The 20687-nt window shown below is 47.6% G+C and overlaps 1 protein-coding gene across 1 annotated transcript in view; it reads right to left on the bottom strand.

Annotated features, from left to right (window-relative positions):
* Positions 1 to 20687, bottom strand: part of CACNA1B (calcium voltage-gated channel subunit alpha1 B) — a 278427-nt gene that overhangs the window by 167423 nt on the left and 90317 nt on the right. Inside the window, exons 8-11 of the mRNA XM_007947083.1 lie at positions 9228 to 9331; positions 5747 to 5862; positions 4897 to 4953; positions 3809 to 3898 (exon numbers count right to left, since the gene is read on the bottom strand). Coding sequence (XP_007945274.1) covers positions 3809 to 3898; positions 4897 to 4953; positions 5747 to 5862; positions 9228 to 9331 — 367 coding nt within the window. The remainder of the gene's footprint in view (positions 1 to 3808; positions 3899 to 4896; positions 4954 to 5746; positions 5863 to 9227; positions 9332 to 20687) is intronic.

Genomic DNA, 20687 nt, shown 5'->3' with positions numbered 1-20687 from the left:
CAGAGCAAAGCAAGGAGTAGAACACAGACTGACAGAGCAGTGGAGGTGGGGTAACTGCCCAAGGGGAGGCGGGGTAACTGACCAAGGGGAGGCGAGGTAACTGCACCAGCAGAGAAAACACCCCTCACTGCAGGCCTGAGCTGCAGGCTGACAGGCTACTGGGTTCCAGGCATCAGGCAAAACAGGGACCAACAAAGAGAGAAAACCCAGGACCCACAAGCAAGGAAGGGAGGACGACCACCTGCCCCCCCCCCACCATGGGTGAGAATAGAAGGGCTTTCCAGCATATGCAGCAGCTCAAAGACCACATCACTTAAGTACCTGTGGAAGACGGGAAATTTAAACAAAGGACAAAACAAATGAAAGGAGAGGGAGCAGTCATGTGATGAGCAATAACTGGAGAGAGAGCAAAATAAAATGTTCAGTCTGAAAGCACAAGGGCAGCTGTCTGAGGAGCCAGTGGGCCACTGGGGGGGACTTCTAATGATATCAGGAACTAAAGGCACTGAGCAGTCTCACACTGGAGGGAACTGCCAAAGATCACATCTTATTGGGGTGGGTGGGGGAGCGCAGTGGGAATACTGCATCTTGGTGGTGATGAAACAAAGTACAACAGTAAAGGGATATGTGTCTCATATTGAGAGCAGGAAAGGGTAGGTAACCCGTGAGGAACAGGACTGGAGGCTGTATTAACACAATGGAGAAGGGTGATAGACAGTAACCTAATCAAACATAGGACACTAAGGCAGAGGGCAGAGACCCAGTCATCAAGACAGAGAGGGAAGCAACGGAAAAGGAAGAAAGGCAAGTACCCCAAGCATTCTGCTGAGTAAGGACATCCTGGGTTCTCCCAAGTGAAAATGGAGACCATGAGACTGGGTCACAAACGGAAGCAAACCTACCCCGTGGCCATTTACAGGAGTCAAGTTGACACAAGCTCAGAGGGTCTCTCCTGATGACACTTGTCTTAGGTCTGCAGCCCACACCTCTACCCCAAAGCTCACCCATATATCAAGGGCCTCCTTGACATCACCTGCTCCTCTAAGAAGGATCTCAAGGCCAGCATGTCCTAGTTTGAGCCCTTGACATTGGTTCCCACAAAACTTATGGGACCTGTAGTCCTGCCTCTCAGCCAGCAGCTCCTCTGTTCTTCCACTGGCTCAGCCCAAAACCTGGAGGTGTCCTTGGCCCCTCTCTTCCCTAGCAGAACCCCTGCGTAGGACCCACCATGACCCCCTCTCCATTCTTTCCCCCAGGGATTCCCTTGGGTTGCCTCCCTCCCTCCTTTCAGCTTCACTCAAAGGTCACATTTTCCCTAAGGCCTTCCCTCATCATTCCATCTAAAATCCCCTTCAAGCCCCTCCCTTCCCTGCTGCATTTCTTCTCCTTCACATGTAGCCTGATCGGATCCACTATATATCCTCCGGAGCATTTTCTCTATTGTCTGATGCCCCACTGGTCAGAAACCGCAAGAGCTCAGAGGGCTTCACTATTCAGGTCAGGGCCATCTCCCCAGCAACTTAGACTGTGACTAACAACACATGGTGACCATTCGCCAACTTGTATGGGCACATGGTGAGCATTCACCAACATGTATGGACACATGGTGAGCATTCTAACATGTATGGACACATGGTGAGCATTCCCACATGTATGGACACATGGTGAGCATTCTAACATGTATGGACACATGGTGAGCATTCCCACATGTGTGGACACATGGTGAGCATTCCAACATGTATGGATACATTGTGAGCATTCGCCAACATGCATGGACACATGGTGCACATTTACTAACACATGTAGATATATGGTGAGCATTCCAACACATGTGGACACATGGTGAGCATTCCCACATGTGTGGACATGTGAGTATTCACCAACACGTGTGGACACATGGTGAACATTCCAACACATGTAGACACATGGTGAACATTCCAACACACGTGAACACACACATACACACTCACTGCCGTCGAGTTGGATCCAACTCATAGCAACCCCTCCTTGGGTTTCCAAGGCGGTTCACTATAGAAGTAGATTGCCCAACCTTCCTTCTAAGGAGTGGCCAGTGGGTTTGAACCACCAGCCTTCTAGTTAGCAGTGAAATGCCTCAGGCACTATGCGGTGAGTATTCACCAACACATGCGGACACATGGTGAGCATTCCAACACATGTGGACACACGGTGAGCATTCCAACATGTGTGGACACATGGTGAGCACTCCAACATGTGTGGACACGTGGTAAGCATGCATTCCAATGTGTGTAGTGTGAACGAATGAGCACAGGAGCAGAAAGGATGATGAGAGGATGCTCTCTGCAGCTCTATGGAAACAAGTTAAACCCACAGAAAAGGGACAATTTCCTTGAAAAGAAAAAAATCCCCAAACCAGCCCAAGTTCTTTTTTTTAAATTTACACATTATAGAAAAATATTTTTTGAACACTAACTCTTCAGTTCATTATACAAAATCAGAACAAAAACTCCATGTAGGACAGGAATAGAAGGAAACTACTCAAATGGCCAATTGGAAAAAAATTACTGAAATGGCAACAAGCTGAGTTCTACACCAGCATCTTCCTGACCAGCTACACACACAGCATCTTCCTGACCAGACACCCCCAGCATCTTCCTGACCAGATACACGCACAGCATCTTACTGTCCAGATACATGCACAGCCCACTAGAGAAAAAGGAGAGACAAAGAGGCATGAAACACAAAGCCAAGCACGAAACTAACAATTAAAAAAAGAGGGTCAAGGTACTGTTGTGAGCAAACGAAGAGTTATAATCCCAACAACAGATCACTCTAGTCTCATGAAACCGACACCTAACTAGCGGAAGCAGGAAGGAGTCAGGGAGGGCCAGGCGACCCTCAGCATTGCTAGTGGTGCCATGAGGAACCACAGCCTTCCTGGGAGGCAGTATGGTGACAACTCTCAAGACGCAAACACTCCCTTCCCCATGGAAGCACTGCCCTGGGGAGCTGTCCCACAGTGACAAAGCCTCAGAAGTCCAGACACATGTCCATAAGGATTTGGGGGCAGCATTTTCCATGGTGAAAAACCACTGGAAATTGATGAATGGCTATCAGGAGGCTCCCCCCAGGTGGGTACAAGAGGGAGGCAAAATGAGGCTGGCTGAGGAGGAGGGCTTCTAAGATCGCTGAGGAGAAAAGCGTATCAAACATTTGTGTGACACGGAAAAGTCCCCCAAAACTCTACATGCTTGTGTGTGCGTGTTGTCTGAGGTTAGCACAGAGGAATAAGAGTATGCCCTAGGCTGTTAACATGGGCTACCTGGGCCTGGCTGGGGACAGGAAGCCCCAAAAGGGCAACCTATGCTACATCCACATCTATGTCCACTTCACATTAGAGCTCTGTTTCGTAGCTGCAATAAGAAAATGGGAAGTGTATTTTCTAATGCAAGTCCACCATGGAGAGCTGGAATCAGATTGGACCTGACTTGGCACTCCACAGAGAAAACGCCACTTGCAAGTGTGTGGCCCGTCACCACTGAAGATGTGGCCCCAGGCTATATTCCCCTTTGGGTACAAGACATACTAACAGGCATCCAGAGCAAATCCATGTGTGCTCAGAGCAGCAGTGGCTGCCTGGAAAGGAAGGTGCAGGAGTTTGCGGGGGATCCCAAGAGGTGCCACTCCCCACCCCCATCCCCTGGGCCATGCAGATAGGGGCAGCCCTCCTGCTGCTGGAGAGGTGGTGGTGGGGAAGGCAAGGAGGGCAGCACCCTGGGTCCTGGGGTCTGGAGACCGGCAAAGCGGGACCAGGAGGCCATGGACTTACCGACGGCACCAAGGTCAGCAAAGCGGTCCTCACCCTCCTCGGCGTGGATGAGGTCATTCCTGCTTCTCTTGGTGGCTGCTCGCTTCAGTACTGCTTTAAACAAGGGCCGGGCCACGGTAAGCACAGCTCTGGGCAGGGCGCCTCCAGACGGTGAAGGTGGCTCAGCTGCCCTGACCATGTGCTTATCCTGCCAGGAAGGACAGCCTGTCCGGGGGCTGAGGCCCACGCTGAGGATGAGGCTGGACAACGCCTAGGCCACTTGGCTCCTACTCGGACCCCACAGCAGAAGGGGCAGGGAATTTGAGGGTGGGTCCCTGACACTCCCTTGTCTCCAATATGAGGTAGATGGGGAAGGCCTGGCAAGCAGGAAGAAGGAGACCAGGCCACAGAGGGTGGGGCTGCTGGGCCCTGCCCTGGACCCACCTCCTCCCCACTGTACAGCTCAGCCAGGAGCCCCTTTCATGGTCTCTGGGTGCAAGGGTGACTCCAAGTGCTGAGGACAGGTACAGCTTGAGTGAAACCTGCAGTTGTAAAGTTTCTAGAAGCAGTGCTGTTCAAGAGAACTTTCTACGATGGTGGAAATACTCTCTGTGCACAACCCAGTCTGGCAGCTGCCACCCCCCGCTCTGCAGAGCCCAGAAGAAGAGAAGCCAATGCCGCCCCACCCCAGCCATGTTCAGTGGGCTGAGTGTCCTCCAGCCCAAGGCCATGCCTCTGGACACCACCTCACACAGGCCCTCTCAGACCAGCAGAGACAAAGGATGGTTAGGGTCCAGGAGGGCTGCACCTTGGCTGGGCACCCTGTCCCTCCCTGCCATCCCTGACGGCACAGGGACCAGGCCCAGAGGAACAACCCAGGGCATCCAAGGCCACCACCCCTCCTTCTCTCCTTCCCCCGCCCTCAGGGGATGTCCCAGGACCACATGGTCTTACTAGGAAGCAGGGCCCAAATCACACAGTACATGTATGTCTGCACCAGGGCAACTATGTACAGAGTGTCACCTGTCACACACACAGGTGCATGCCTTGCTGCTGGCCCACCCAGCCCCAAGTCCCCATTCCCTGAGTGAGGCAGGAGAGCCACCTACCATCCAGGGGGGATTTCTCCTCCGCATTCTTGTCCGCCTCGGCCAGCATGACCTCCTCTGTGAGAGAGACCCTGCCTTAGTCGGGGCCTTCCATCCCCCACCTAAGTGGGATTTGTCCCTGAACACCTCAGTGGAGGCTCAGCCCTGCACAGAAGGCCTGCCTACCCAGCTCCTACACTTCAGGGCCGGCAGGGCTCAAGGCCAAGCTCACTTCAGCTGCCAAAGACAAGGTTGGGGAGGTGGGCTGCTGGGCTGCGGTGACCCTGCAGGCGGCCATCCCCTGTGCACTCCCAGGACGTAGCTCCAGAGTCTCTCACACAGGATGTGAGCAGGTGGCCCCAGGGACAAAGTCTGGCCTGGGCCCTGGGGGCCGGCGAGTCAGTGCACAGAGGCCTCTGTCAAAGCAGTGTCAGTACCCAAGAGTCTTGTACCCAAGAGACAAGGTAAGCACGGGCTTACTCGAGCTTACTTACTAATCTGTGGTGATGTGGTGAAAAACGTGTGAAGCTACTCACTACAGATTAGTAAGTAAGCACAAGTAAGCCAGTGCTTACCTTGCTTATTGAGTACTCCAGCCCTAGGCCACAGGGCCTGGCAGGCAGAAGGCTAGGCTGGGCCAAGCCAGAATCTTCCATTAGAAAGGCCAGTGTCCTCGAGGCCACCACTGCCCCTGAAGTCAGGACCCTGGTCAGCTGGAGAGATGGGCTCAGCTCCCCTTCGTTAGGCTGGGGGGTTTGGGGGGGGGCGGGTCTCATCCACAGCAGGGCAGAGGCCCTCACTGCAGACAATGGACTTGGGGACGGAGCAGGGGCAGGCCAACGCACAACAGCCCCACCCCACTGGCTCTCACCGGCCTTGAAAATCCACTCTAGGTACCCGTTGAGCTCCCGCTCAATCTGCTGCTGTCGGCGGAGCTTCAAGAAGGCGCGACGGTTCTCCACCCTCTCACGCTCCTTGGCAAACTCTCTGTAGAGTGTGGGGGCCAAGAAGGTCAGCTGGTCAGATGAGGGAGGCCATGGCGCCTACAGACCCACAGGTGGGTGGCCCACAGAGGCAGAGGGACCAAGCAGAGCCTAGGACAGCAGACAGGCCACAGGCTGCCCCCACACACAGATAGGTCCATCAGCACTTAAGTCTGGCTTCCTGCTCCCCCAGAAAGTCTGCCTGCATGGCTCCAGAGGACCCTCCCTCCCCAGAATCCCATAGCACTTAGGAATAGCACCTTTCTTCCTAGAGGGGGGATTCCGGAGGGCAGGACCACTCTGCACACACACACACACACACACACACTCCCCACATGCCAGGCCCTCTATGCTGCCTCAGCCCTGCAGACAGCTGCCAGGCAAGTTTCCCAGAGGAGAGCTTTCATTTGGCCTCCTGTGTGGGTTCAGGCCAAGAACCACTTCTAGGGCACGAGATGAGGGAGCACTGAGCAGCCAGAGGTGGAAGTCCATGAAGCCTCCTCTGGCAAACCTGTAAGACTCCTGAAGAGCAGAGAAGAGAGACCCACAGCCTTCTGACTCAGTCGCAGGCAGAAAGCAGACACTGCCCTGAGCCCCAGCAACCCCTCCTGCCATAGCCACCCAACCAAGCTTTCCAGCTCTTAGTGCTCCAAAAAGGCCACTCTCACACACATGCCCACACACACACATACACTCACACACACTCACTCTCCTACAAGCATGTATATATCCATATACACTCACACTGGCACACTCAAACATGCACATATATATACAGACACATACATCTGCACCATACACATGTTTGTGCACATCATGTACATGATATGCACACATACACTTGCACAACTCACTCGTGCATGCACACATGGGGACACACACTTGCACAATTCGCTCATGCACACACACTCTCTTCCATAACTTGCTCATGTGCACATACATGCATGCATATGTATATACTGTGCATCTCTGCATATGTGTGCATGTGTATGTTGCTTGCATGTGTGTGCACTCATGTCCACATGCATACATGCACACATAGGAGCATGCACATCACACCTAGCCTAGTCTAGCCTTTCTAGCTCAGATTTGGGGCAAGATTCAGGCCCCTAAAGGTCCAGCAGGTACAGCTCATACCCCCACAGCAAAAGAGCAAGGTCTGCTCTCAACCAGGCGGCTGTCCCCCTCCAGGAGACTCCAATGGAGTGGTCCAGACAGGCCCATCTCCTGGCACATGGCCACAATTGGCAGGGGTCTTGGTTCCCAACTAGGCCTGACCCCAAGCCTGAGGCCGCAGGAATGACAGGAGATGCTCCCACCTAGCCCTCCTGCCCTCAGCTCCTGCAGGGTCCCTTCTAATGACTAACTATGACTGAAGTGTGTCCTCTCCACAGTGTGTGCTGTGAACCCTAACCTCTGCCTGTGGTAAGAATCCTTTGTGGGAATGGGTTCTCTTTCTTCTGTTGACGACACGGGATTAGTGTAGGGTGTGTCTTGAGTCAATCTTTTTTGAGATATGAAAGAGATTAGACAAGAAAGTGAGAGAAGTAAAGCTGGGGGAAAAGAGATGTCAAGCCATGAGAAGATCACCCACAAAAAGCAGGAGTTAAAGAGAGACAAGGATCTTCCTCCAGAGCCGACAGAGAGGAAGCCTTCCCCTGGAGCTGGCACCCTGACTTCGGACTCCTAGCCTCCTAAACTGGGAGAGCATAAATTTCTGTTTGTTAAAGCCACCCACTTGCGGTGTTTCCGTCACAGCAGCACGAGAGAACTAAGATACCTCCCAACCCTCCTGCAGGGCAGGAGAAAACGCAGCCCATCTCGGAGCCTCATGCAGAAGCTTGGCTATGACACCCTGGCCTCAGAGAAGGACCATCTCAGGTGACGCCTGCAGCATCCTGATTTGGCTCCTCTGGGATGCTGTGAGGGTGCAGGCCCAGGGGATGGAGGAGAACGGGGATGGCCAGCAACCCTCAGGACAGGCTGCCTCCAGTGTGTGCTTTTGACCAGGCTGCATCTTAGCCACAGTTGAGGGCGTCACTGCTGCCTCTGAACCTTCCCTGCATGGGATGCACAGGAGCCCACTGACCACAGGCTTCAAGGGCTAGAGCTGAAGTCCTCTAGGGAATCTGGGTGCCTGGAGGGGAGCTCAGTGGGGATTGGTAAAGAAAACCATCCTGTATCGCTCATTACCAGGAAGGTCCCAGGGGGGAGAAAGCTGCAAAAACCCAAGGCTCACACCCTGCTGGCTAGGGGACTTTCCACAGGGTTGCAACGTGGCCTCGCCCTCCACCTCTACTCCCACCCCCATCCTTGCTGCACATTCTCAAGCATGCACAGCATAGAAGGGTCCTGAGAGGGCCTTGCCAGCATCCCTGGTACCCCGCCAGCCTCCCCACCCGTGCAGGTGCACATGCCACACCCTCCACACCTCCTCAGGTTGTCCTCTGCCTGGGTTGCCTTCACCCTTCCTGCCCCTCCTCACACCTGGTCCCTTTGGGTCTCTGAGCCCCAGGTCTCCTGGCTTACGGCATGGTAGGACACCATGCCCCAGTGGGGCAGAAGCTCTGTGTGTTCCCTCTGCCATGAGGTGCTTCCAGGAGGTTAGGTTAGGGACATGACCCAGAGCCAAGCATTCCATCCTTGGTCCAGCTGCCTCCCTCAGCCCAGTGGGACAGTTGCCCTTTGGTCCATCAGACTCTGCCCCTGACCCCCTGGGAGCCTAGAGGCAGGACCTTCACAGGGAGGGAGCTGTGTCCTCCAGCCATGCATGGTCTAAAGCCAGGCTGTGGCTCAGAGACAGGCCAGCCCCCAGGCCTACCTCCTTCCCAGCACAGCTTCCTCAGCACCTGCCCAGGCCATGTGCCCAGGACAGGACTGGGAAGGGCCTATCTCTACGAGGGACTCCCAGCACTGCACCACTTGCCCTCTGCTAGAGAGGCAGCCAGAGGGGAGGGAGCTAGCCTGGGTCAAGAATGAAGTGGAGGTCCCAGGGGCCATCTCAGTGGACACTCAGAGGGCTGCCCCCTTCCCCAGGAAGCCTCACCCAAGTAAGATGTGGTGACCCTTCCGATGGAGCAGCAGATCCCGAGCCCCAAGGACAGAGGACAGAGGGAGGTTGAGGTAGGGTGGAAGTGGGGATGCCAGGGCAAGGGAATGGTCTAGGCATGGTCAGGAAGGAAGCACAAGGAGAGGCTGGCCAGAGCCAGGGAGGCTAGGAGCACCACCAGCCCCCAGAGGGGCTCAGCAGTGGGGTGTTGATCCCCACCCGGTCTTCCCCATGTTGTGCACACCGTGTCAGCCTCCATTGCTGTTCCCATTGCCCTGAGCATAGAGAGGGCACAGCCCATGCCCTGCATACCCTCTTACCCTGAAAGCACACCCAGCACCAAGTTGAGCATGAAGAAGGAGCCAATGATGATGAGGGGGATGAAGTAGAGCCAATTCCAGGTGTTGCCAGCTGCATCGTTGGTCTGTAAACAACCAGGAGAAGGTGAGGAAGGGCACCTGGATGAGACACACAGACCCAGCCACAAAGGCCACCCCTGGTGAGCAATTAGAGCTGGCAAAGCTCTTGGTCTACATCAGAGCTCCAGTTTCAGGGCCCCAAGTTAGAGCTGCTTCTTAGGAGCAGACACTGGTGGTACTCAGGCTGGGGTCCAAGACAGGGTCTGGACCCCACAGTTGAGTCAGTCCCTACCCTGCAGAGCTTTCTCCCGACTGTGGCTCTCACAGGACAAGGTGTGCTCAGTCCTCCTGTTCCCTTCCCACCAATGCTGAAGAGTGGAGGACTAGCCAAGAATGCCAGGACACTGTGGAGCTGTGTACCCAGCCTCTGCTTAGACACCTCTCCTGCAGGACACTCGGGGCCTCCCAGGCTTCCTGACTCCACTGGGCAGCTTGAAGGAAATGTCCTCCTGAACAGAGTCCCTCGGGCCAGCGGCCAAGTCTGACCTCTGTCTGCAGCAGTGTCTGCAGCTCACAGGAAGCTGTGGGCCCCAGGTGACCTTTTCCCCAGGGTAGGCTGAGTCTCCCACAGGCTCCCACTGAGCCTGGACTGAGACAGAAGCCAAAGCTCAGCCTGAGAGCAAGAAGGGCCATCTTCTTGAGACCTTTCGCTTTTTATATATTATATATTATAGCACAGTCCACAAAGGGAGAGTTCCTCTGAATACAATTCAGTCCCACAGCTGTTTTGTTTTTGTTGCATCCCCTGGAGAACTGGCTGAGAGGGGCAGAGAATCTGCCTCCATAGCATAAGTTGGAGGTAAAACACAGGGGCAGTAGTTGCTGAGGCCGGAGTGACCATTTGGCACCTTCATCTCCTCTTAGGAGGCAGTGCCCACAGCGAGGGCCATGGCCTGACCAGACCCGTTGTGGGGGAGCAGCACTGCCTACAGCTGCGGCGGATTGCCCAGTGCTGCTGTCCAGGCTTCTGCCCTCCAGTGCACAGGACTCAGCAGGATTTTCAGACTCCACCTCTGGTAAGTGCTGGGCCCCTGGACTGATTAGCATGTAGATTCTGATCTCTGGGCCTCTAGACACTGACCCGAGAAAGACATTCAGATTCCCAACTCTAACCACAGTCCATACTCCTGACCACACACAACTGAGGTCCATCGACAAGGTTGTTGTTGTTGTTGTTATGTGCTGTCGAGTCGGCCCCGACTCATAGCGACCCCTCCTTGGGTTTCCGAGGCAGTATCACTACGGAAGTAGGATTGCCCAACCTTCCTTCCGAGGAGTGGCTGGTGGGTTTGAACCGCCAGCATCAACAATGACCACCACCAAAACTACCAACCTCCCTGCAACTGTACCTCAAAATATGCTTGACACAGGAGGAATTTCACCACTGCAATCTTACCTTCTCTCACCTTCCTGGAGTCCCTGGGTGGCACCAATGGTCAAGCGTTTGACTACTAGCCAAAAGGCTGGCAGTTCAAACCCACTCAAAGGCACCTTGGAAAACAGGCCTGGCAATCTGTTTCCAGTTCACAGCCTTGAAAACCCAGGGAGTTGTACTCTGCACACATGGGGTCACCATGAGTCAGAAGCAACTCAACAGCAGCTAACAACTACTCACCCACCCAAGGACTTTGCTCCTGCAATTTCCCTCCTAATGGGCCATTCCCACCAGCAGCCAGGCTACTGCAATGGCTCTCACCTTAAAATTAACAACAAAAAACAAAAAATGACTAGTGTTTCCAGAAAGACAAAGCATTCTTCCCTATTCCACCCATTCAATACAACTAAAAATCCTGGAAATTATACATAAAGCAAATATAAGAAGACTCCAAAAGGAGTCTGGGGACCTTGGGGTTCAAGGAACACAGTAGTCAGTTCCTTGGGTGTTCTTTTTGCCTCATATATCCAAGACTTGGAGCTGAAGGAGGTGGCAACCCAGAAACACTAGTGGGTACAGAGAAAATGTGCCAACAAGAACCTGCTCTCTCTAACAAATGGCCAGGAAAGGGAAGTCCAGCAAGAGAGAAAACTGTGAGACAGTAATTGCTTTTCTCCAACCAAATACCACATAAAAGACTGTGATCCCCACCTCCACCCCTGCCAGCGAAGATCCAGTGGGATGTCTGGACTTCCACTCCCACGTGACAGTTGTGAGGATCTCAGCCCACCCCACTCCACTGGGGAAGTATCAAAGGCAGTGTAGTGGAGTCAGGACTATCACTATCCAGACACTAATGAGGACACACACACACACACACACACAAACTGTCATGTGTAGAGGCCATGTGGGGAGATAATAAGGCAGCCTTAAGCCTCCCAACCAGGGGAGTATCAATAGCACCACCTCAAACAGCATGATGAGAAAGGCTCATACCTCCAATTGGCAGTGACCACAGCAATGTCAGAGGAAAGCAGTGACCTGCCACAGCCATGTCAGAGGAAAGCAGCTAAAACAAAAGGCTTATAAGATCCAAGTCTAGTGACAAAATACCAAAAATACTCAGATTTCAATAAGAACAGGATGATTTAAAACTGAATGATAAAAGGACAATCAGTGGATGCCAATACTGAGATGACAAAGATGTCAGGATTATCAAAGAATTCAAAGCAACCATCATGACAATGTTTCAAAGAGCAATCATGAACACACCTGAGACAAATGAGAAAAAAAAAGGAAGTCCCAAAAAAGAAATAAAAGATACAAAACAAGAAAGAGCCAAGTAGAATCTTTTACCCCAATAAAATTTTAAATAAAAGAACCAAATGGAAATTTTATAACTGAAAAATACAATAACTGAAATAAAAACTCAATGGATAGACTCCACAATAGAATGGAAGGGACAGAGGAAAGACTTGGTGGACAAGAAGATGGAATAGTAAAAATTACTCAATATGAATAACAGAGAAAATAGGCTAACAAATGAGCAGAGCCTCAGGACCTGTGGGAATATAACAAAAGAGCTAACATTCATGTCACCAGAATCCCAGAAGAGGGGAAAGAGGACAAGGCTGAGAAAGCACCTGAAGAAATAATGACAGAAAACTTTCCAAATATGAGAAGAAAAATAAACCTAAAGGTTCAAGAAGTTGAGCAAACCCCAAATAAGATAAACCCAAAGAAATACACAAGACATACCATAGTCAAACTTCTGAAAACACAAAGAAAAAAATCTTCAAAGCACACAGAAAAACAAAACACCTCACTTATAAGGGGAAAACAATTCTCATCAGAAACCACTGAGGTCAGAAGAAAATGGCACAATATTTTTTAGGTATTGAAAGAAAATAACTCTCATGCCAGATGGTCATACAAAAACCATTGGGAATGAAGAGGAAATCAAGACATTTTCAGATGAAGAAAAACTGCAGAATTTGTTGCCAGCAGGTCTACACTAAAAAAGGAAGTTCTCTAAACAGAAAGAAAATTATTAAAAAAAAAAAAAAAAGCAATAGATGACCACCAGAAGGGAGAAAGCAACAGAAAGAGTGAAACTATGGCTGAATACAGTACATCTTCCTTTCAAGTTTTCTAAGTTATGCTTGACAGTTTGAGCAAAGAATTGATGTAGTTCTAAAGAATCTGATGTAGTTCTAAAGACACATAGAAGAAATGTTTGAGACAATTGTATTATAAATGGGGGAGCATAAAGACATGTAAAGAAGGCTGGCTTCCAGTTTCTGGTCCAACATGTAAAGAGCTTGGAAGCTGTCACTCCCAACCTCACCACCAAAAAAGCTGAAGAAGTGAAAATCAATTCAGTCCATCAGAGAACTGAGGTGACAGGGCAAACCACTGCTCCAAAAACTAGAGATAACAAGCAGATACAGGAAGGAAAAAAAAAAAAAAAAAGCTTAAAACAACAACAACAAAAAAAAAACTCACTGGCATGGACTCATAGTGACCCCTCCTTAGGTTTTGGAGGTGCTATCTCTACAGAAGAAGATTGCCCAGTCTTCCTTCCAAGGAGTGGCTGGTGAATTTGAACCGCCAGCCTTCTGATTAGCAGTCAAATGCCTTAGGCACTGTGCCACCAGAGCTCCTAAAATACAGCTTACCAGAAAAGAATCACTGCTTGAGCCAGCAACAGATAGGAGCACTTAAAGGGCAGTTGACTAATTGCTGGAGCTTGAGTGTGGACTAGCTTGAGAGGTAAAACCTTGAGGCCTAGCCGTAGGGAAACTCCCCACACATCCTAGAGTTTTATTTCAGGGAATCCACTGATTCTCACTATCAAACCTGGAGAAAAATCCTCTCAAGCTTCCAACAGAAGAGCAAAAAGTAACCATTTTAAAATAGTACTGTTCTGAACAACAGCCTTCCCTCAAGTGGAATTATTTGACCAGAGCATGTAACAGCAACTATGTCACAGGGAGGTGCTCTGGTGGTGTGGTCATTAAGACATTTGGCTGCAAAGCAAAAGGTTAGTGGTTTGATACTAGCTGCTCCAAGAAGAAAGATGAGGCAGTCTGCTTCTATAAAGATTTACAGCCTTGGAAACTCAACAAGAAACACTAGCCGTTGGAATTGACTCAATGGCAATGAGTGAGAATGACAACAAGAGAAGGGATACCTCCTGTTCCCTCTAGCCTTCCTGCCTCACCTACTGGGGGAAATGAAAGAAGAAATTGAGAACACTTATGAAGACTGCACTGAAAGACTGAGACCTAATCAAAGGCTCACAGAATGCTTCCATTCCTCTACATCTTACTGTCATAGTAATAGGTCTCCTGTATGGTAGCAGAGAATTACAGTTGGTGAAAATTGCAAGGCTCAGACCCTATTGAAGGAATCTATAGGGAGACCCCAAATCAACAGGGGAGTCAAAAACAAAAACATCAGAGGAAATTTTAGCTTCTGACACTTACAGGTAAAACAGTAAACCCAGACTAACTCCTAGCCAGATAAACATAAACTCCTAGCCCTTATCAGTTCCTCTTTACTTTGGTTCCTTTTACCTGATCCATCATGTACAGGTTTCAACAAAAAAATTACAAAGCATGCAAAAGGCAAAAAAAGAAAAAGTTTGAAAAGACAGGGCAAGCATCATAACCAGACTCCAATATAGCAGATATTTTAGAATTAAAAAATTGTGAATTCAAAATCACTACGATTAATATGTTAAACATTTAATGGAAAAACTGTACAAGAACAGGTGGATAATGTCAGCAGAGAGATGGAAATTCTAAGAAAAAAAATTAAAAAGATGTACTGAACATCAAAACTACTGTCACGGAAACAAATGGCTTTGATGGGTTCATTAGTCAACTGGATATGGCCTGGCAAAGAATAAATGAGCTTGAAGATATATCAAAAGAAACACTGAAAATATTCCAAACTGTAGATCAGAGAGGGATGAAAGCAAAGCAAAGCAAACTGTAACAGAAAACCCAAGAACTGTAGGATAATTACAAAACATGGTAAGGGTTTGCATTTTACCCAACTAGTAAAATGGTGACAACTACTGGAGCGGGAGCCCCTTGTAACAGATGTGCCCAGTGCTGCCATTGCCGTCGATTAAAGAACCAATACGAAGTCCTTGACAACTTCAATCTTCTCTCCTTTTATTGTGATGCTGCTTACTGATCCATTGTGAGGACTTTTGTTTTCTTTATACTGAGGTCTAATCCGTACTACAGAGTGCAGTCTTTACTCTTCATCAGTAAGTGCTTCAAGTCATCCTCACTTTCAGCAAGCAAAGTTATGTCATCTGCCGCAAAAGACCTCTTTCAGAGATCAATCATGGGAGAATAGACGGACTGTGTATGCACAGGGAGACAGATCAGAGGGCAGGAGTGCATGGGAGGGAAGGACACAGGGAAGAAGTAACTATAGGGAGGAAGTGGGAGGAGAGCTGTTGCATTGTGGGAAACTGCAGTCAATGTCATGAGACAAAGTGTGTGTGAACTGCTGTATGGAAAGTGAATTTGCTTTGTAAATTGCCACCCAAATCACAATAAAAATTTAAAAAAAAAAAAAAAAAGAAGAAGAAGAAGAAGAAGACCTCTTTCAGGTATTCAGGTACTGAAGAGCAAAGATTTCTCCTTGAACACTAAGGTGTGCCTAACCCAAGCCATGGTATTTTCAGTGGCCTCATATGCATGTGAGAGGTGGACAATGAATAAGGAAGACCAAAGAAGAGTTGATGCTTTTGAGTTGTGGTGTTGGCGAAAAATACTGAGAGTACCATGGACTGTCAGAAGAACTAACAAATCTATCCTAGAAGAAGTGCAGCCAGAATCCTCCTTGGAAGCAAGAATGGCCAGACTTTGTCTCACCTACTTTGGTCATGTTGTCAGAAGGAACCATTCACTGGAGAAGGATATCTCTTGGTAAAGTGGAGGATCAACAAAAAAGGGGAAGGCCCTCAACAAGATGGAAGGATACAGTGGCTGCAACGATGGGCTCAGGTATAGCAAGGGTCATGAGGCTGGCACAGGCTGCACAGTGTTTCGTTCTGTTGTGCATAAGGTTGCTATGAGTCGGAGACAACTAAGCAGCACCGAACAACAACAACAAGTAGAGTGGGACAGTTATGTGTATATAATGTAATGCCTACAGCAACCACTAAAAGTCTATACAAAGAACTACAATTAAAAACACCAGATCATTTTTTTAAAAAAAGGCATGGAATTCAAAGAAATTTTAAATAACAGGAAAAAGAAAACAGAACAAACAAAATAGTAAACAAAATAAAATGAAAGGGTTTAGCGCTAACATATCCATAACCCACTGACTCGCAGCAGCCATAGAGGACAGAGCAGAACTGTCCCATAGAGTTTCCAAGGCTATCAATCTTTCCAGCAGCAGAAGACTACATCGTTCTCCCACAGAGTGGCTGCTGGGCTCAAACCACCAACCTTTTGGTTAGCAGCCAAGTGCTTTAACCACCGCACTATCAGGGCTCCTTTAACATATCAGTAAGTACATTAAATGCAAATGGTCTAAACACACCAATTAAAAGAAATGGCAGAGTGACCCAACTATAATATATGCTGCCTACAAGAAACTCCCTTCAAATCTAACAATACGGGCAGATTGAAAATAAAAGTATGGACAAAAAGTATGATGCCATGCAAACATAAATAAAAAAGAAAATGAAGAAGCTATATCAGGAGCCCTGACAAAATGGCAGAATAGACAGCCAAGCTACACAGACCCTCTGCAACAAAGCAATGAGAAACCAATTGAATTTTATATAGAAGATGATGATCCTAGGACCCAGAGCTTTGAAGGGAAGGATAAAGAAGTGGATTAAATACCAACTAGTAGAAGAACCTGAATGAAACAGTGAGTGAGGAGACAAATGGAGCAGCGGACTGCCAGCTGTCCTGGGGGCACAGCCATTTTGAGTATTTCCCAACAGCAACCTGCGAATCAGCTCTGCTCACTGAGGACTGCATGGGCAAGGGCTGAATTGTTGCCTGACAACCAGAAAGGAAAACAGCCGGGAAGGAGACAAATGTACCTAAGGATTGCCGGCAGCTGTCCTGAGAATGCAGCCATTTTGAAGGTTTGTGGGCAGCAGGGACAGCCACTTTGGATGTATGTGAGAGGCACTCTTACTTGGACAGTGATGTAAGAGTGGGCTCTGCTTGTCAGGGACACCACAAGCAACCACACTGAAGGCTGACGACTGGAAATATTCCCCTTATTGCACTTATACCCCACACCCTCCAGGTGAACAGGGCTGTAGCCATCCCCCGCTTCCACGCACCTTATTGGTCAGCAGGAATTCCATCCTGGTCTGTGCCCTGACAGAGCCTGGGTGCCATGCACCGCCCCCCAAAGTTTTCTTTTTGTTTTTAAATTATTTGTTTTAGCTCCTTTCTTCTTTCCTCACCCCCTTTCTTTTTCTCTTTTCCATCCCTGGCTTTTTCTTTTTCTTTTTTCTTTTTCCTTTTTTCTCTTCCCTTTTCCTAGTTCCCTTCTCTTTTTCTTTCTTTTGATTCTTCCCCTCCCTTGTTTTTCCTTTGCAGTTTTCCCATTTTTCTTTGCTATTCATTTATTCTATTCTTACTCTTTTCTCTCATTCCTCCCTCCCCAGATAGTGAGGCTTTTCTTCTTTGCATTTTAAATATATTTTGAAAATTTTTCTTCTCAGTTATTGCATTTCTTTTTTTTTCATATTGTTCCTGTTTATTCAGTTTGAGTTTTTTGATCTCTTGTTTTTATTCTTTTTTTTTGAAAGTTTAAAAAAAAAAAACTTTTCTTGTCTAACTGAGTGGGATACAGCAATCGTTCCCACACAACCCAATCATCCCTGCACCTCCTGCAGTCCCACCTACTGAGGGCCATCACTTGCTTTTGTACCAACTGACCAATGATAGATGGTGGCCAATACCTGCTCAACTCATCCTCAAGTGCTCCTTAAAATGGCTAAGAGAGATCTGTGCACAATCTCATCCTCTATCACACCCAACAGGAGACAGGTGGTGAGGGCCTAAGTGCTAACAACTAGGGTATAGAGGAGCAGGGTACCCTGCTCACACAGATATATCAAAAGGAAATAAAGGGAAAAAAATCTTCAGTGAATCACACCAACAGACAACCACAAATTAAACATAAATACAACACCACCACAATGTCTTAGAGACAACAAACTATCACAGGCCACATAGAACAGGCCGGACAGAACAGAGAAGCAACATAGAGTAGTACAAACAAAGAACCAGGCTACAAACCCAGAAAACATCCCTGAGAAGAAGCAGCATTGGAACTCCCCTGATAAAGAATTCAAAATAATTATATTTGGGTACTGCCAAAGGGGCAGGGAGGTCGTGTCTTCTGACCTCCTCTAACCCCACAAGAGGAAGACAGAATCACCATCAGTAGCCCAAGGCCTTTTCCTGTAAGGCCAGACATGCTGCCTCCCTCCAGCCCTTTCACCAACCCTGGCACCAACCGTTCCTCCCACAGCACCCACCACCTCTCTGCTGGGTTTGATAATTTGCTGCAGTGGTCACACAGAACTCACAAATTATGGGTTTTTTTAGGGAAGAAACAGGCTACAATTCAAGTTCAGAAATGGACTCAGTCTCTCACAGCTCACTGTCTCTCAGCTGACACTCTATCTTAGTCTCTCTCCCAGCAGTGTGTCTCTTAGTGTCTCTCCAAGCAGTACATGTCTCTCAGTCTCTCAGCAGCACATGTCTCTCGCATCTCTCTCTCAGCAAGTGCTGTCTCTCAGGAGCACATTTCTCTCATCAGCACGTCTTTCTCAGTCAACAGTCAGAGAGAACTCCTTCTGCCCGTAGAAGGGCTCCTTTTGAGCCTGCCAGAGTGACAATTAACCAATGCCAACATCATAATTCTATACACCTGAGAGAGAGCAAACTTCCCAGAAAATTACTTCATGCCACTCCCAAAAAAATACCCCAGGTGGATAACTTTAACAATCAGGAGCTACTCAGTTGCTCACAGCATATTCCACCACAGGGCTTACAAAGACTTATGGCTAGAAAAGCCACATTATGTAATTTACTACACTGCAGGTACCTTCAATGGATTGAGAGACAGATCAAGGAAAACACTGACAAGCTCAAGGGAAATATTGACAAAATTGAGGAAAACACAGACAAAACTCCACAACAATTTAGGAAAACAATACAAGAACAAATTGACAAAATAAACAAAAAATAATAAATGATTCAAAAACAACAAACAAATCCAGAAGATTAATACTAAGATTTCAGAAACAGATAACACATTGAATGGCCAAAGGAGTAGAATTGAATCAATGGAAGACAGAACTAATGAGACTGAAGACAAATATCTTAATACCACTTCCATAAGGGCTCGATCAGGCAAAAGATCAAAACAAAATGAAGAAAGTCTAAGATTCATGTGGGATACCATCTAGAGGAATAACCTGCATGTAATCAGAATTCCAGAACAAGAAGAGACAGAAAAAAACACAGAAAAAATTGTTGAAGATTTGTTGGAAGAGAATTTCCCTAATATGATGAAAGATGAGAATATAGCCATTCAAGAAGTTCAATGTTCAAAGTTCAATCTGTCCTGTCCCCAAACAGGACAGATCCCAAAAGAAAATCACCAAGACATATCATCATCTATCTCACCACAGACAAAGAAAAACTCCTATGAGGAGCACAGGAAAAACAAAAAATTACCTACATAGAGCAACCAATAAGACTAAGCTCTGATTTCTCAGCAGAAACCATGAAGGTGAGAAGGCAATGGGATGATATATACATATAACCTTGAAAGAAAAAATTTTCCAACCAAGAATTATATACCCAGAAAACTGTCCCTCAAAAATGAGGGTGAAATTAGGAGATTTCCAGATAACTGGAAATTAAAGGAATTTGTTAAAACCACATTAACCTTACAAAGACGTTAAAGGGAGTCCTTTGAACAGAGAACCAACAACAGCTAACAACAAACAGTAATTAACACACATGATGACATAACCCAGGAACCAACCCAGTTATAGAGGTAACTAAAGTAAAATAAGCTTACAAACTGTAAAAAGGTAACCAAAGACATTAATTGGTAAATGAGGACAACTACAGACCAAAAAAAAAAAAAAAAACAGAATAAATAGTGTAGTTACAGAATTTCTAAAGGGTGAGGAACTCAAGACAATCATGAGATAGAATAGACAGTTTAAAACTTGAGGAAAAAAATAATAAATCACAGGGTAACCTCAATAATAATAATAATAATAAACCTTCACATCAAAAGAAAAAAGAGGACAAGCACAAATATTTAGCAAATACTAAAACAATAGCAATGAAAGAGATGATAACAGGATTCATAAACAAAATGAGCTCAGCACAGAAAATGATAAGGAACAAAAAAAAATCAGCAACATCACAAAAAAATATGTAATAAATTCATACTTGTCAATAATTACACTGAATGTAAATGGATTAAATGTACCCCACAAGAGATGAAGAGTTGCAGACTGGATAAGAAAACTTGATCCATCAATATGCTGTCTGCAAGAGACTCACCTTAGACACAAAGACAAAAATAGACTAAAAATCAAAGGTTGGAAAAAGATATATCAAACAAATGGCAACCAAGTAAGGGCAGGAGTGGCAACACTAATGTCTGATAAAACAGACTTTAAGACAAAAAAAAGACCATAAGAGACAAGGAAGGACATTACATAATGATTAAAGGATCAATTGAATAAGAGGATGTAACCATAATAATAACCTATTGCGGTGTAGTAAATTACTTAGTGTGGCTTTTCTACCCATAAGTCTTTGTAAACTCCAAGGTGGGATTTTGTATGAGCAACTGAGCAGCCCCTCATTGCTGAAGCTATCCACCTGGGTTATTTCTGTTGGGAGTGGCACAATACAATGTTCTAGGAGGTGCCCACTCTCTCTCAC

The sequence above is a fragment of the Orycteropus afer genome, unplaced genomic scaffold, assembly GCF_000298275.1.
Source record: "Orycteropus afer afer isolate SDZICR_OR568_19922 unplaced genomic scaffold, OryAfe1.0 scaffold00174, whole genome shotgun sequence".
Classification (NCBI taxonomy): Eukaryota; Metazoa; Chordata; class Mammalia; order Tubulidentata; family Orycteropodidae; genus Orycteropus; species Orycteropus afer.
This window is presented reverse-complemented; position numbering and strand designations above follow the sequence as displayed.